The sequence below is a fragment of the Macrobrachium nipponense genome, chromosome 3 (assembly GCF_015104395.2).
Source record: "Macrobrachium nipponense isolate FS-2020 chromosome 3, ASM1510439v2, whole genome shotgun sequence".
Lineage (NCBI taxonomy): Eukaryota > Metazoa > Arthropoda > Malacostraca > Decapoda > Palaemonidae > Macrobrachium > Macrobrachium nipponense.
This window is the reverse complement of record NC_087202.1, coordinates 4,502,314-4,519,743: the sequence shown is the minus strand read 5'-3', so window position 1 is coordinate 4,519,743 and position 17,430 is coordinate 4,502,314. Positions and strand designations below refer to the sequence as shown.

At 38.3% G+C, this 17,430-nt stretch overlaps 1 protein-coding gene across 1 annotated transcript; it reads right to left on the bottom strand.

The window, feature by feature from the left end:
• Positions 1-5,644: 5,644 nt before the first annotated feature.
• LOC135222115 (alpha-2-macroglobulin-like) lies at positions 5,645-15,852 on the bottom strand. Its single transcript, XM_064260285.1, has 6 exons — positions 15,848-15,852; positions 14,601-15,036; positions 13,647-13,862; positions 13,037-13,273; positions 8,244-8,399; positions 5,645-7,694 (listed from the first exon to the last, which is right to left on the bottom strand). Exons 1-6 carry the CDS (start codon positions 15,850-15,852, stop codon positions 7,605-7,607), a joined length of 1,140 nt encoding a protein of 379 aa, XP_064116355.1. The 3' UTR covers positions 5,645-7,604.
• Positions 15,853-17,430: the final 1,578 nt, after the last annotated feature.

Sequence of the window (17,430 nt, the reverse complement as noted above, 5' to 3'; positions counted from 1 at the left end):
TTCATTCAAGTCCCTGGAAGTCACCTTACATGGCTCTACATTTATTAGGGATTTACAGTGTGGGCCTTGTCCTAGGATAAAATGTGAGGGAGTGAGATAGTGAATGGAATCAGGTTCATCACTCACATAAGTCAATGGTCTAGAATTAATACATGATTCTATTTCTACTAGTATAGTTTCTAATTCACTCTTACTTACATAGTTCAGATTTAGTGTCTTTCTCAAAGCAAGCTTAACTGACCTAATGAGCCTCTCCCACCAGCCGCCCCACCAGGGAGTACGAGGGGCTATAAAGTTCCATTTGGGAGCCAAGTGGCTATACATCCTTTGTACCTCATACTTAGCAGCTACAAAAGTCTTTGCATTATCTGAATATATGACACTAGGTAAACCTCTCCTGGCAACAAATCTTCTTATAGCCAATAAGCAGTCAGACAAGGATAAAGATTCTGTAAGCTCTAGGTGTAAGGCTCGTACAACACCGCAAGTGAACAACAATACATAAAATTTCTTACTAGGACAATCGGCACAAAAGAGAGGGCCTGCATAATCTAAGCCTATTACATCAAAGGGTGGAGAAGACCTTACTCTTTCTTTGGGTAATGGAGCCACAGGTTGACTGCAAGGTTTTGAATCATGCCAACGGCAACTTAAACATTCCTTCATTACTGTCTTAGCTAATCTCCTCATTCCTATAATCCAAAAGCTATTCCGTAGGGATGAAATTACAGTATCCACACCTGCATGCTTCAAAAACTCATGCTGAAATCTGATTAACAACTTAGCAAATTGACCCTTGGGAATTATGACAGGATGTTTAGTGTCATAGTCTAAGTTAGAAAACTCAAGACGACCCTTAATTCTTAATAATCTTTTATCATCTAGAAAGGGGTCAAGATTTCTTAATTTAGACCATTAAGGAATAGCCTTGTTACCTAAAAGTGCCTTTATTTCTACAGAAAACACTTCTCTTTGGATGCAGTAAATCAACTTCAATTTAGCAAAATCAATCTCTTCAGTAATGAGGGGGCCCTCCACTTTGTTTTGACAAATTTTACAATTTCTGATAAATCTTAAGACATAAGCTGTAACTTGCTTAATTTACTGAATCGATCTAAATCTATCAAAGGGTTTTCTGGCACTGCTTGTACATTGAGACAGGCAACAGTACTTTCTGTGCTTATTTCTTCTTTATCTTTAACAACTGTGTTACCTTCCCCTTCCTGGTATAGGGTGTCTTTTAACATACTAGGCCCATAGAACCACATAGTACTATCCACAAGATAGTCCGCCAAAAGACCCCGTGTTATCAGGTCAGCTGGATTGTCCTTTCTTCCACAATGCTGCCAGCAACTTGGAGGTGTTAACTCTCTGATTTCCTTTACCCGATTAGCTACAAATATGTCCTTCTCACTAGCATCTCCTTGAATCCATGACAGAGCAATGGTAGAATCTGTCCAACACCTAACTCTAACACTGTTATCTAGGTTAAGGGCATTCTTCACAAAGTTGACTAATCTTGAACACAAAAGAGATCCCATGAGTTCTAACCTCGGCAATGTAATTGTCTTTATGGGTGCAACTCTTGACTTAGAGGATACTAATGACACTTTATATGAGCTGTTCTCCACAGGTGCTCGCAGGTACACACAAGCCCCATAAGCTTCTCCCAGGCTTTTTGTGGAAAATAACATCTATCTATCTGAAAATTCTTAAAATGTTGACTACTAAGGAGCCATCTCTGAAACTTAAGCTTCAACTCTGATGGCATTTCTTGATCCCAAGTCAGATTCACTTTCCAGAGTTCCCGAAAAAGTATCTTGCCATACATAACATATGGACAAATTAATCCTAAAGGGTAAAAAATCTTAGCTATCACACTAAGGATGCTTCGCTTAGTAGAGACTACTTCTACAATAGAATCTGAGGTTATGCCATCAAAGGAGAAACTGTCCTGTGAGTTACACCACTTAAGGCCTAATACAGTATTACATTCATCAGAATTTATAAAGGGTACCTTCTCACATAACTGAGAAGTAATCAGCAAACTATTTGACACAAGCTTTGTAAGGTCCATACTAGCATCAGCAAAAATGCTACGGGCTTCACAAAATTTATCAGCTGCTTCTACAGCAAAATCCGCACCACTCAACCAATTGTCTGTATACATGTTAGCCTTCAAATCTTGTACTACACTAGTGGGGTGATACTTATCCAAATGATGTTTGATAGTGGCATTTAATAGAAATGGGCTCGCTGTGTTACCAAAGGGTACATGTGTGAATCTCATGTGCCGTATTGTACCATCGTTTCTTGGCCGCAAAAATCTATGAACATCTCTGTCTTTCTCTTGTACACTAATTTGCAGAAATGCCTTTCTTATGTCAGCTGTAACAGCAATGGGCCAACGACGAAAGCGAATGAGCATCTCAACCAAGTCAGGGTTGAGTGAGGGGCCCGAGGACAAACAGTCATTCAATGATACACCATTGTAACAAGAGGCAGAGGCATCAAACACAGGCCTTATCTTAGTACTTGAACTGCTTAACTTCACTACTGGACGATGAGGCATATAGTACACAGGATTCACACCTGAAATTTCCTGTCTTGGTACCTCTTCTATCATGTGATCAGACTCATAACTATCAAACACTTTTTGATACTCTTTCTTAAGCTCCTTATTTTGTTCTAACTTAACCATTAGCTTACTTAACCTTTTATGGGCTATGACTTCATTATTCAAAAGTTTTTCCTTAGCAGAATCATCCTTCCATGGCAGTGCAACCTCATAGCGACCATTCACAAACTTCACAGTACTCTCAAATTCTTTGAAAACTTTAGTCTCACTATAACTTTCGACAAGTTCCCTAGGCTTAACCCTTACACTTACACAAATCTGAATCTGAAACTGAGGAGATACACAATAATTGTGGTACAGAATACATACAAGTGCGAGTGGTTTCATACAGCCTGCCACTCAAGACATAACCAAAGATAGACTTCATGGCTACAACATGGTTAATTTGGAAGGCATCTACAGGAGAAATCAGTGCCCAGTAGAAGTCTAGACCAATCAGTATATCAATCTCAATGGGGGAGTCATGGTGGTAATCATCAGCTAATGCAACATGAGAAAAGGAGTTAAGCACTGAATATGGTACAACAGGCCTAACCAAGGGCTGACATATTCTGGGAATCTCCACAGCAATGATAGGTACCAATTTCTTGTCAGAGTCCCACAACTTTAACTCATAAACATTTCTGTGTTCATTTTTTCCACTACTATGACCCCCAAAACTAGAGTATGGCATAGGTGCACTAGTGATCCACTGTGGTTTACACTTCTTCACAAATTTGCTACTAACATATGATCTGTCTGCACCATTATCAAACATTACCTGAGCAGTGACAACAGTACCATCACTACCACTCACTTGAACTTTGGCTGTCTGTAAAATGGTACAGTTACCACCTTGCCCTATCAGAAGTGCCACATCACCAGGCTTGTCACTGCCAACAGCACCTACCTTTGCTTCACTTTCTTCCTTCTTTAGATTAATTTCCAGCCTAACACCACACATTAAGGTAGAGTGGGCACCGTTACACTTTGTACACCTTGTACGAGCTTTACACTCTCTTGACATGTGTCCACTCTTCAAACACTCGAAACATAGGCCTAAACTTCTTATTTTTTCACCTCGCTCTTTTCCACTCAATTCTAGAACACCAAAACAGTTTTCTGATTTGTGTTTCTTGCCACAGAAACTGCACAGAGTGTTTTCTTGCTTGGACGAAGCATGAAGGGCTGCGGCTGAGTACACCTTGTCTTTAGAACTCTTACTTTCAATTTTCTTTTCCTCACTACTACTCTTTCCCTTAAAGGCTTCAGACCTTTCTAATCTTGAAATTTCCTTGTCTAAGAATGTCAATAACCAATCTAAATCACTCTCATGTACATCACCATCCCTGGCCCACTCTAGCTGCAGTTCACTGGGCAAATGAGAGAGGATGATAGGTGAAAGAAACACTTCACACTGTTTACCAGTGACACCTAGCGCCTCCAAACTGCAGATATGTATTAGAATGTCATCTCGTAATTTCCACAGCTGTGCTACACCCTTTTGTCCGCTGACATTAATGTTGACCTGACCATTTAACAATGCCTGGACATGAGCAAAAATAATCCTTTCTGGCTTGTAGTAGCATTCCTTCAGTAAATTGCAAGCAACCGGGTAATTAGCACTAGTATGGGCAAGTACCTTTACTACATTCTTGGCATCTCCCTCCAGCAAAGACAGCAAATAGGTGAACTTACTGATCACTGGAAGGTCTGTTGCATCGTTGTGGGAAGTATATTGATCCCAGAAGGACTGCCATTGGGTCACTTCGCCAATAAACTTTGGCAGTTCCAGCTTGGGTAACTTGACGTTGGTGACATCTGATTCTTGAGATGAAGACTGACCACTTATAGAACCAGGACCCGCTGCTGCTGCTGCTAACTTCCTTATCTGGTCTTCAGATTGTATCCTAGGCTGCACACTTTTTGTTCTAAACTCATGGGCTTCATCCAAAAGTTGTTCTAGTTCTTCTTCAGCTACATCAATTTCTATTGCTTCTTGGACTTCATCCAACTTAGCTAGTCTTTGGTCGTATTCCTTGATGGCGTACTCAAATTGACTAATGGTTGTGGTGAAGGACTCAGAACCTTGGAAGCTCTCGTCACCCACCCTCGACATGTCATCCTTGTCCTCTTTAACTTCTCCATTATCTTCACTGCACAACTTACTTATCTTCTTAGAGGGAGTGTTCACAGGGTCTGGGCACCAAAATGTGGGGGTTTCTTTAAGCCCACATTGTGCAGGAAGGTAAAGGAATTGACGAGAGCGCCCGGCTCAAGGAAACACCATGTTTGTGTTGTGAACTCTAATAATTTTATTAGAACAACTTAAATCTTAAGTAAACATAATAACAGGTACATTGTGCAAAATTAGCTGCTAAATTCATACTCATAAATGTGTTGACTAGTAAATACCAAATACTAAATCACTTGTACTTCAATACACACTTCAAGTAAGAAAACAAGAGGAAACACTTAATAAACAAAAAACAGAAAAAACATTGGAACCTGAGTGTATGAAAGAAAATGGCAGTGCTATTTCAGGTACACTATAAGAAAACTTCTCTCAAGTAAATATGCAGAAAACCACCTTTCTAAATTCAACATAAATATATATATATATATATATATATATATATATATATATATATATATATATATATATATATATATACTGCAAACTTGTAAAACAAACATACTATAAATGTCATAAATTATAAAGAGTCACATTCAGTTTCTGCATACTTTGACAGTGTATTGCCATTTGTCCCTTTTATTTGAGATTTTTCAAAGTTGTTCAAACTTTTCTTTTCGAATGCGTGACTCTCAACTGATATGTATTCACAATCATTTCATGACCACCAGCCTGATGCTGGGGAAGATGTCTGTCTACAAATCTGTCTTCTGATTCAACACCTGCTCCAAGATTGTCTCTGAGAAAACCTTCAACTCATTTCTCGTCTAATAAGATACGCGAGCTCAGTGCTGAATCACATTCATGTCTCTAGGTATCAAATGAAAGTCTCATGATGATTCCAATTTATATTTTCCATAATCTGTGCAATGATGCTGCAGAACTAAATCCAGCCTCTTCGATTATATCTGCTACGAGGCATCACAGATAATCCTTCAAAATATAACACTAATAACTTCATATACAAATGGCTATAATAATCAGTAGTTAAACAGTTGCAAAAAATACAGCAATTCTGCAAATTGAAATGAATGAACGTAAAGTGGATGATGTTGATGTTGATCTAATATTAAATATAATACATAAATATACTTTTAAATGATGTTCAAGTCTGCCAACCTATTCAAAACGTGACCTCGAATTTTATCTTCAAATTACAATTGTATTTTGGAGGCCGTTGCAGTTGTGTGGTTCAAAAATTTTCAGAATGGTCCTCAGATTGTAAGACGATGACCTATAATATTCTGGCAAAGCAAAGTAGAGACTGCAGAGTTCCAAAGAAAGAAATGTTGGAGTTTTTATACTGTTGTTGTTGTTGTTTACTTTGTTTGTTGTCAGACTGAGCTGGATTTTAACCACCAGCAAAGGCATTAGTCTTAAGATCAGCCAAAACAGAAATAAGAAAATCGTGATTTCCGTGTTTTGGAAAACTGTACGAAAGTTACAAGGAGTTACAAGGATTAGGATATCTCAAAGACTTGTTAGTACATCCAAAGAGGAGACATCGTGTGCTCACTTATCTGTAGGAGCAGGTTTTACTGTGCACTCACAGTGTCCTCCTAATGATTTTGTCTAGCTTTCTTTTAAACTCTGCCAACATACTCACTGCAGCGACTTGGAAAGACTCCAAAGAAGAGCAGGAGTTTAAAGTCACTAATAAAGTGAATCTAGACACGGATTCAGTGGTGTGATGAAAGAAGGTGAATCAGGAAACGTCGTTGATAGAATCAATATTCCCATCATCGATGGCTGTGGTCATAACAAAAGCTGCATCACCTTAATGTGTGTTTTATAAACTCAACAATTTCTCCACCATCAAAGCCAAACTAAAATAAAAAGAAAAACACTCAAAATATTGATGGAGAAGATTCGATTTATATGGACTTCTGGCATTATGCCAAGCACTGGGGCAACTAAGGCCATTCAGCGCTGAAACGGAAATTGGCTGTAAAAGGTTTGAAAGGTGTAACAGGAGGAAAACCTCAAAGCAGTTGCACTATGAAACAATTGTTAGGAGAGGGTGGAGAGTAAGATGGTGGAAAGAGAATATGAACGAAGGTACAGCAAAAGGAATGAAAGTAGTTGCAGGTAGGGGCCGAACGGACACTGCATAGAACCTTAAGTAACTCTTACATTGCACCGAATGAGGTGCACTGACGGCACTAACCCACTACGGGGTTGATGGAGAAGAGAAGAGAAGATGGTATTTGTTTTGGTATAAAACCTCAGATTTTGGGAGACGCAGCAGGCGAGCAACTGGAAGGGTCCTGCTCCTTCTAGCAGAAACAGGGGATGATCTAAATTAGTGATCCCATTATATCAAGGCCAAACGTGATAAAGGCAGTTTATAATTTGAAACGAAAAGACTGATAAACGAAAGGAGACAGCTGATTAAAAATAAGAAAAGGGAAGGATCGAGGAAATAGGCAAGACTTAGGCTACCAAAATCGGCGAATAAAAACCCACGTCACTCAAGTATCCAAAAAGAGAAAGGCAGATATTTCATATCTACCTCACTCAAGGATTGATATTTCTATCAGAGGCACTTCCTTGAATAACTACAAATTTAGTCTACAATTAGCATTTATCTATCAGTTTCGAATGGAATTTGATGTAGGTATATAACCACACGGTTACTGAAAAGAATGAACAAAAATGTTGTACCTTAAAAATTCTAATTATAAAGGCCTCTCTTTTCCAATTAAACATAAATAATGACTAAAATATATCAAATTTAGTGTTTAGATAATATTCAGACTCTAAAACCAATGACACTTTTTTTTAATATATTACTCAGAAGTTCGTGAAGTCATCTATCACTATTGTTACAGCGGTGGATGGACATTCCTCACCCTGAATCACAGGGTCTTCATTTTCGAATGACTGAAACGAAAAAGGGTACCTCAGTTAAAAAAGGGACAAAGTAAGTCCATGTCTCTAATCCTTCTACAATATGGGCTCTTCAAGTGGGTGTTCATAAATTAATTCTATATGGCTATATTTTCTAATTACTTATGGAGAACGTTTTCTAGGCAAGATTACAAAATGATCTTGTCAGATTCAAAATCGATCAAAATTAGAGATGATTTGTGCCGCAAAGAAAAATAAGTCATAATATGGTCGAGTAAATTTAACATTAGTTATTCTACTTTCTTGAAGACACAGTGCCTGAGTGAATGGTAATTCAGGTGTTTAACGAAAAATAGGTGGCACTGTTAAATAATTCCACCCTCTGTTTTTATTGTTTTACAAAAGGGGCTCTTCAGCTTACTATTGATTAATACATTCCTCATAATTATAATTCTTTAGTGATTTAAAGAGATTTTTTTTTTTCTAAATAATTATGAAACCATGTTTACCAGATTCAAAATAATAATCTGGTCCAATAGTAATTGCCATCATGTATTCCCCTTATGTACAGCTATACAGTACCTGAGTCAGCCTGAATTCAGGAGTGTAATAATCGTAGAGGGTGACGGTGCCAGGCGCGATATCTTCGACTTCATGGTCCCTCCGGATGCGGAAGGAGACACAAATTTCGGAGCCACCGACCGATTCCAGGTACAAGAAGACAACCCCATCCGAGTCCTACATAATGTCAACAATCCAGGTTAGTATGAAGCCGGTAAACATGTCCGAATGTCTTATATAAAACATTAATCTGGATTTGAGTGCTGGAATTATTTCTAGTATTAATCTTAATAATCTCACTAATACTGATATATTTCTCTCAAAAGCGTATTTATTTCATTGAGGATGTTTATATAAGAAGATCTCACGGTGGTTAAGTGGAGATTTGTTATAAATATCTTTTATTATTATCCACAGGTACGAATTGCAGATGCGCCTCTGCTCACGAACTTTCAAGTTACAAGCTTTCAGAGATACGAACAACCGTGATCGTGAATTGAAACAGTGGCAAGATCAAATATAGCATTGCGAGCTTCTGCTTCGTTACAATTTTTTTATGCTACCCACACTGAACAGCACTGTAGCTGAAAGGGAAGGTAATACAAGCCCCAGGGTCCCAAACACTCGAACCTACTCAAGTGGCAGCCGGCAGGACGTCATCTTTCTGTTGTGCACATATTTATTAGTGCGATTTTATGTGAAATACCGAGCCCATCCTTTTTCTATCATGGGTAATAGCAAGTGCAAGGCCAGCAAATATAGCGGCAGTGGTAAAAAGCAGCTAGTCATCTCAATGAGAACAAAAATTACAATTATAAAGAAATTAGGAAGTTGAAAAAATGGTCGAGGTAGCAAGCCATCATGATATGAATCTTTCAATTATTTTCACGATCTTTAAAAACAAATATCGAATAATGGAATACAAAAAAGTGTTGTGCCAATGCAGTCAACAATTATAACATGAGAAAGGGGGGGGGGGGTGGGGGGGGGGGTGGTAGAAGAAATGGACAACATTCTGGGTATCTGGATGGAATACCATATACAAATGCGTTGTTGAGGCCTTTTCGATGACTTGGAGGCTAAGGCGAATGCGTCGTATACGAAACATTTGCTGCAAGTTTTGGATGGTTTCAGCACTTCAGGAAACGTGTTAACTTGCATTATATGTCTGTTACTTGCGAGGCAGTGAGTGCCAACAAAGCAGCAGGCGAAAAACATCCCAAGATGCTCAAGGAAATAACTGATAGAAGAAGTTATAGCCCACATCAAGTTTTTAATATTGATGAGACAGGGTTACTCTGGGGAAAACATGCCAGAAAAAACATACATCAGCCATGAAGAGAAGGCGATGCCAGGGTTTAAGTCGGCGAAGGATAGGCTGGAGACTTCAAGCTAAAACCGCTCCTAGCGTATAGCGCTGCAAATCCACAGGCACTGAAAAAACTTCACGAAAAGTTCTCAACCCCTAATCTACCCCTGGTGACTCCTACTGTATTTGAAGACTGGGTTTATCCATCACTTTGTTCAAGAATTCAAGCTGTACTGCTGCGAGAATGGGGTACCTTTCAAGATTCTCTTAATTTTGGACGACGCCCCTGGTCACCCACGCACTTAGATGCAGGGTTGGTGATTTTTTTATTAAAAAAAAAAAGAAGTAAAAAATCAGTGATTTATTTGATTCTTTTTATTTATTTGTTTTTTTGATATGTTAGATGTTTATTCAATCCTTTTTTTCCTCAAAATGTATTTTATAACAGAATTACTATTGATTTATCTTAAAGGTTTCCAGTTCCGGCCTAAAGTATGTACAGTTAAGCCTAAGTTTTTATTAACCTCAACATCATATTTCTCAGTTTGTTTGCTTTCAAGTTTAAAAAATAAAAAAAAATAAATTCAAAAAATCATGATTTTTTATGAAAAAATCAATGATTTAATCACTTGATTAAATCAGTTTGATTTAATCATTGCCAACCCTGCTGGGATGATTATTATCCGGATGTGAAAATTATTTATTTACCCCTTAACACAACTTCACTCATTAAACTGATGGATCAAAAGTATAACATCCAATTTCGAGAAATATCACCCTCGCCAAACATACAGACAAGTACTGAAGGATGTGAAGTTAAGTATATCTTAGTTAAACCAGGGCTGTCCCGAAGGATTAGATCTTTATTCACGCGGATAGGAACCAATTGGTTACTCAGCAACGGGACCTATACAGCTTATTGTGGGATCAGGGGCACATTATATCGAGAAAAGAATTTCTAATCACCAGAAATACATTCCTCTGAACTTGGACTACCAGATTGGTAGGCGAGTACGCAACCGCCTCGTTCAGTAAGGAACTATTGAAGTTGTGACCTTACACGACTTTTAGAAAGGTTGCAACATTTACAATGGTATAAAGAATATTGACGCTGCATGGGGTGAATTAAGTGACATTAACATGAATGGAGCATGGAAGGTTATATACCAAAAGTTTGTGAATGATTTCGAATCATTTGATCAGGAAGAGGAGGCAAAGGGAATCGTTGACAGTTCTCCCTGACATAAGTGAAGAGTTAGAGCCCGACTTAGAGGAAGAGGACTTTGAAGACCCAATGGAGCTGGAAGAAATGCAACGAACAGAAAAACTTGAAAAAGTAGATCTTCTTCTTTTAAAGAAATTTAAAGGGAAATTGATGGCCCAGGAGGCTTTCTCTTCCAGAAAGAGCTTTATATATTTTTGTGAATCAGGATCCAAATGTTGAGGGATTCTCAAAAGTACTACCAACCATCATTGATGTTATGCGTTGTTATTACATCATATACGATGAAATGGGAAAAAAAGTAAAAATAAAAAAAAAACAAGAAATACAGCTGTGCTGAACTGTATTATCATCACAATTTATTTAGGTTTTATGTATTATTTGTATTAATAAATTACTAGGAAGTGTCCTATCATTATCACAATTTATTTAGGTTTTAATAAAGTACTTTATAAAATACAGTTGCAAATAAATAAAGTGAATTGTGTGTTAGGATGAAAAAACATACACTACTGTATGTATTGACTATATATATGCTATATTGTTTGTTTGTTTGTATGGTGTTTTTACATAGCATGGGGCCAGTGGTTATTCAGCAACAGGAACAATGGCTTTAAAGACGTGACTTCCGAACCACATTGGGAGTGAAATTCTGTCACCAGAAATACACATTTATTTACCCCTTAACACAACTTCACTCATTAAACTGATGGATCAAAAGTATAACATCCAATTTCGAGAAATATCACACTCGCCAAACATACAGACAAGTACTGAAGGATGTGAAGTTAAGTATATCTTAGTTTAACCAGGGCTGTCCCGAAGGATTAGATCCTTATTCATGCGGATAGGAACCAATTGGTTACTAAGCAACGGGACCTATACAGCTTATTGTGGGATCAGAGCCTGACTTAGAGGAAGAGGACTTTGAAGAGCTCCCCGAGTCTCTTTCAAAGGAATTGACGAATGAGGACCTAACGGAACTGGAAGAAGACTTTCCATAACTGTTCGAGTGTCATTCCAAGGAGTCGACGAATGAGGACCTAACGGAACTGGACCTAATGGAACTGGAAGAAGAGGACTTTCAATAGCTGTTCGAGTGTCATTCAAAAGAGTTGACGAGTAAAGACCCAATGGAGCTGGAAGAAATGCAACGAACAGAAAAACTTGAAAAAGTAGATCTTCTTCTTTTAAAGAAGTTTAAAGGGAAATTGATGGCCCAGGAGGCTTTCTCTTCCAGAAAGAGCTTTATATATTTTTGTGAATCAGGATCCAAATGTTGAGGGATTCTCAAAAGTACTACCAACCATCATCGATGTTATGCGTTGTTATTACATCATATACGATGAAATGAAAAAAAAGTAAAAATGAAAAAAACAAGAAATACAGCTGTGCTGAACTGTATTATCATCACAATTTATTTAGGTTTTATGTATTATTTGTATTAATAAAGTAAATACTAGGAAGTGTCCTATCATTATCACAATTTATTTAGGTTTTAATAAAGTACTTTATAAAATACAGTTGCAAATAAATAAAGTGAATTGTGTGTTAGGATGAAAAAACATACACTACTGTATGTATTGACTATATATATGCTATATTGTTTGTTTGTTTGTATGGTGTTTTTACGTAGCATAGAACCAGTGGTTATTCAGCAACAGGACCAACGGCTTTAAAGACGTGACTTCCTAACCACGTTGGGAGTGAACTTTTGTCACCAGAAATACACATCTCTGACCCCTCAATGGAATGCCCGAGAATCGAACTCGCGGGAACCGAGGTGACAGACCAAGAACAAACCGACCACGCCACTGAGGCATACATGCCATATTGTACTTACGAACAATTCCAGATATGAAAAGCCCTTCGGATCGTAACTAGTTCGTAAGTAGAGGATCGTAACAATAGTAGATTCACATCAACCGTGCATTTGATGTCTAGGTCCTTCCTTTGCGACACTCCTGATTGTCTGTTGATAAGACAATCACAGGGCTGGAAACTCTCAGTCTCTCGAGAGAGTTCACATGGGTAGAATTGATGTTCCACCTCTCCTGAGGGATACATCTTTCATAAGTATCCCTAAGGAGAGGTGGAATATACATTCTACCTATGTGAACTTTCAAGAGAGACTGAGTTACAGTCCTGTGATTGGCTTATCAGCAGCCAATCGTAACGGACTGGCCTAGACATTAAATGCACGGTTGATGTGAATCTACTATAGTTCATAACTGACTTAATTGGAAGGCTTTCGGGGAGAACTGTTTAGATCACCTAAATTACCTCGTAACGCTTGATGATTTCCTGAGCGACGAGACCTCTCAAGTGGTCCTCATCTGCCGAGTATCCTGTTTGGAGGTCGACCTCCATCACAGCCATGTTGGATACGGAGTCCTCATTGGTGTAAGAAGCACAAATTTGCAGGGAACTGACAGAGGAGCACCAATCTCGGACTGTCTTGACAGACATTGCAAAAGCAGAGCTCTCTGGCTCCTCATAGACGTTGTATTTGTGGGTAACCTGATGTTTTAAGTAGCATGAATTAACTTAAGAATAAAAAAAAAATATTGCGTCTGAGAAACATTTTTATGCTTTTGTACTTTCTTACGGAAAAGAATTATAGTAGCTGAAATAATGCATTTGTTCATAAATGTTGTATTGGTTAAATCTCTTGAATAACTATTAAAGATATCAAAATGATCTCTGCTATTGTCAAAAAAATACCTTTCATTGGCAAGAGTTGGCAAGCAAAATCAACTGTTTATTCTAAAATGTTTTGCTACTCGGAGAAGTGAAGATTGAAACAACATAAATAGCACAGTACTTGCCTTAAAACTATATATACATACATAGTACATGCATGTATATGTGTGTGTGTGCTTCGGAAACTTACCGTGACAAGAGCGCACCCACTCCCAGACGAACTCACTGTAACGTCAAGTGGTGGATCGCCTGTGATGTAGCTGGTCTGCAGCACGAGTCCTTTCTCTGAATTTATAACGATCTCAAACGACTGACTTCCAGCAGTTACTGATATGGTGAGGTCTGTTCCTGTGGGCGGGAAGGCTTCACTGAAGGCTGCGAAGGATTGCAGAGCAACCACTGTGTCCTGTCGAAAATGGATGTCAGTAAATGTCATTTCACTGAATACAAGATATTTTAATTTCATGGAAGAAAATTAAACGAAAATGTCAAGAGAAATGTTAAAATTTATTTACCATTATAAAAAAGAAAAGTTTAATTGCATTTACTGTGAGTTCATTTTAAATTTTCATTGTTTTGAAGAAAGATCATTGCTCTGTTAACTTCTATTTATATTTGTAAGTCTTGCATCGTTAATAAAAGACAATTAAATGAAAATGTGAAGAGAATACGTGTGAATTAGCAATTTTTAAAATTGACTATCAAGAAGAGCTTAATTTCACTGACTATTAAAATTCTGTGCAGATAACCTTTAATGCCTTCAAAATCATTATAAGTTAATGGCTCTAGGTCAGTTGAAAATGTTTAGTAAAGAGATGGCCAAGTGCCCAAACGTTCAGAGGTAAACTTATGGACAGATGAAAGTAAAATTCGTTTCATATGAAGGTATGAGCTGATATGGTTCGTTTACTGGGAAAGCAGAATCGGAATTATTAATGATTGTATTTTGTTTTTTTTTATTTGATAATTTTCCCGAATGATAATAACTATTGCATTATTCTTATGTCCCAGATCACAGATATATGACGACAATCATCGTTTCACAGCACGTTAACGAGCGATGGATTTTGTAAAGATCAAATGAAAACATCACAGTAAGTCACTCGACCATTCATCACTGCCCCGACTGACCAAGAGAACTAACCTGTGTCGAGACGAAGCCTCCCTGTCCATTGTGATAAGTTGATATAAGCTTAGTGATATCAAGAGCCCAGGCAGCGTATGATCCTGGACTTTCATTCAGCATGGCCAGAAGGAGGTAGGCGGCAGCTTCAACCGTCAGAGCCTGAGACAGACCTGGAATTCCTGATGTCAAACTGTTGTACACATCTGAAATGAGCGTAGCAGCAGCGCTGCTGTCGCCCGCCAAGGAGAGAGCGTACGCCGTCAGGGCCTTGATGTATGTGCTACTACTTGTGGTGGCTGTGGTGATGCAAGCGACGGCGTTTGCTATGACCTGGACGTCCTGCGTTAGATTCCCTTCCAGGAGAGATATGAGGACGTAGGCCGTGAGAGGCGCGAGGGACGATTCTGAACCATCGACGCCTCCCTGAAATAATGTGCCGGCATCAATATTTTCACTCACAATGCATTTAGTTATGGACGGATTGATGTACGAAATTTTGGGTCACACGCAAGGCCTAGGACCTTCAGGTTATCCAGCGCTAAATGTGGCAAACTACTAGGATGACATAGTATAGTATAAACAGCCTGAAGCTCATAATCACTACTATTAATGTTGTGGTTCAGAAGATGAAACCTATTCACATGGAGCAAGCCCACCAAAGCGGCCCCTGGCTTGAAATTTAAGCTTCCAAAGAAAATGGTGCTCAATAGGAGGTAAGAGATGGTAGAGGGAAATACAGAAAGGTGAGATCTCACTTATTAAAAAGACAAAATTAATAGGAGAAAGAATAGCATCTCTGCTTGAGCTTCTGATGTTCCAATTGCACGACATCCTCAGGGAGACTTCCACAGCCAAATGGGTAGAGGAATAAAGGACCTCTGGAACTGAGAAGTTCGACAGTGAGGCACCTTTACTGCATATTGGTGCTTCTGCTGTTCAGCGAATCTGGCTGCTCTCGGCTGAGTGAGGGGATCAGGGATCAACTGTGAATGTGAGAGATCTCTATTAAAATGCAAATTATGGAAACACAACAAACAAGAGACCATCCGGCGATGGTCCATGTCATAACTGCTTTTATTTAGAAACAGAAATCTACAACCACGAACCACTATCTAAAAGAGATAAATCTCCGGCAGAAGCAGACATCCACACCGGAGAACAGTATTCTAGTAAAAGAAGCACAAATAACCTAAAACAGGTTGCATCGATCTTATCACTGTCATAAATATATATGAGGCCCAACGAAAAATACCTTACTTTCAAACGGCATTTGTCGAAGTTTTCTTTACACGTTTCTCAAAAGTAAGATGTGAGTCACAAGTCCCATCCACCTGAAGGGGAGGATGGAGTAGAAAATCTGTACAAGATCTGCTAATCAATAGTGTTTTCGCTTTACTGGAGTTCAGCCTCATACCCCCAACGACTACAGTCACTACACCATTATTCATTGATCCGGTCCATGTCCCAATTGAGGCTCAGGGTAGATTCGGTCCTCATAAGTGGAGACTTTACTACACCCACAAGTGTCGCATCATCTACATCTTGTATTCACCAAAAATCATGGTGGACCAAGAACACTACCCTGTTGAACTCCGGACACGATAGGTCTTGGCTAACTACAGATCCCACCAACAGTAATTCGCTGCTGCCTACCTGTAAGGAAATCTCGAAGTAATTCTAAAACACATCCACCTACTCCGAGATTCTGAAGTTAATAAATAAGTATCTTATGATTTACTTAATCGAAAGCAGCATTAAAATCTATTTGAATTACTCTACACTCAAAACCTTTATCAAGGTTCTTTCTCCTGCAAATCTCATGTCAAGTCTAAAAGAGCATCGGTACCTAACTGCTTTCTACAAGTATATGCATATTGACTATCAGCTAACAATCCATTAGATTCCACATACTTCTATAGTGGCTTAAAAATAAGTTTTTCATCAACTTTGGAGAGCACATAAACCACTCTTTAGAACAGGCACTGTATTACTAAGATTACACTCATCCGCAAAGTTACATCAATCAACATAAATACTGATCTTGGGAGCAACACACTAGAGACGTTTTTAAAAAACAAAACCAAGAAACCTGTCAGGCTCTTTTCCACTCCAGGTAACAAGATCATCCAGAATTTTCTTAACATCAGACCTTGGATTGGACAATAGCCGGAACATCTGTGAATATGAGGCCAATTACCAGAAGTATGCCTGGGTTCCTCCATCAGCTAGACAAAATCGGGGGATACACACAACTCGAGAGCAGACCGGCCATGTTGACCTGTGGATTTAGCCAGTCAATGTGCTTTGCATTGCAGTCCCCACAAAAAACAAATGAAGCTTTTGAATCCTAAGGCTAAGCCATCCTAATCCTTTCCAAGAAATACTAAGCCATTCTAATCCTTTTCAAGAAATACTAAACAATATTAATCCTTTCGAAGAAATACTAAGCAACACTAATTCTTTCGAAAAAATCCTAAGCAATACTAATCCTTTCTAAGAAATACTAATCCTTTCCAAGAAATACTAAGCAATACTAATCTTTTCCAAGAAATACTAAGCAATATTAATCCTTTCCAAGAAATACTAAACATTACTAATCCTTTCCAAGAATAATTAAGCAATATTAATCCTTTCCAAGAACTACTAAGCAATACTAATCCTTTCCAAGAAATACTAAGCAATACTAATCCTTTCTAAGAAAATACTAAGCAATACTAATCCTTTCCAAGAAATACTAAGCAATACTAATCCTTTCCAAGAGACAGTCATTTATAGAATTGTCGATATTTGGATTGCAGTAAACAGCAAATACGGACACGCTGTAGAACTTACTGGAAATTTTTAAAAC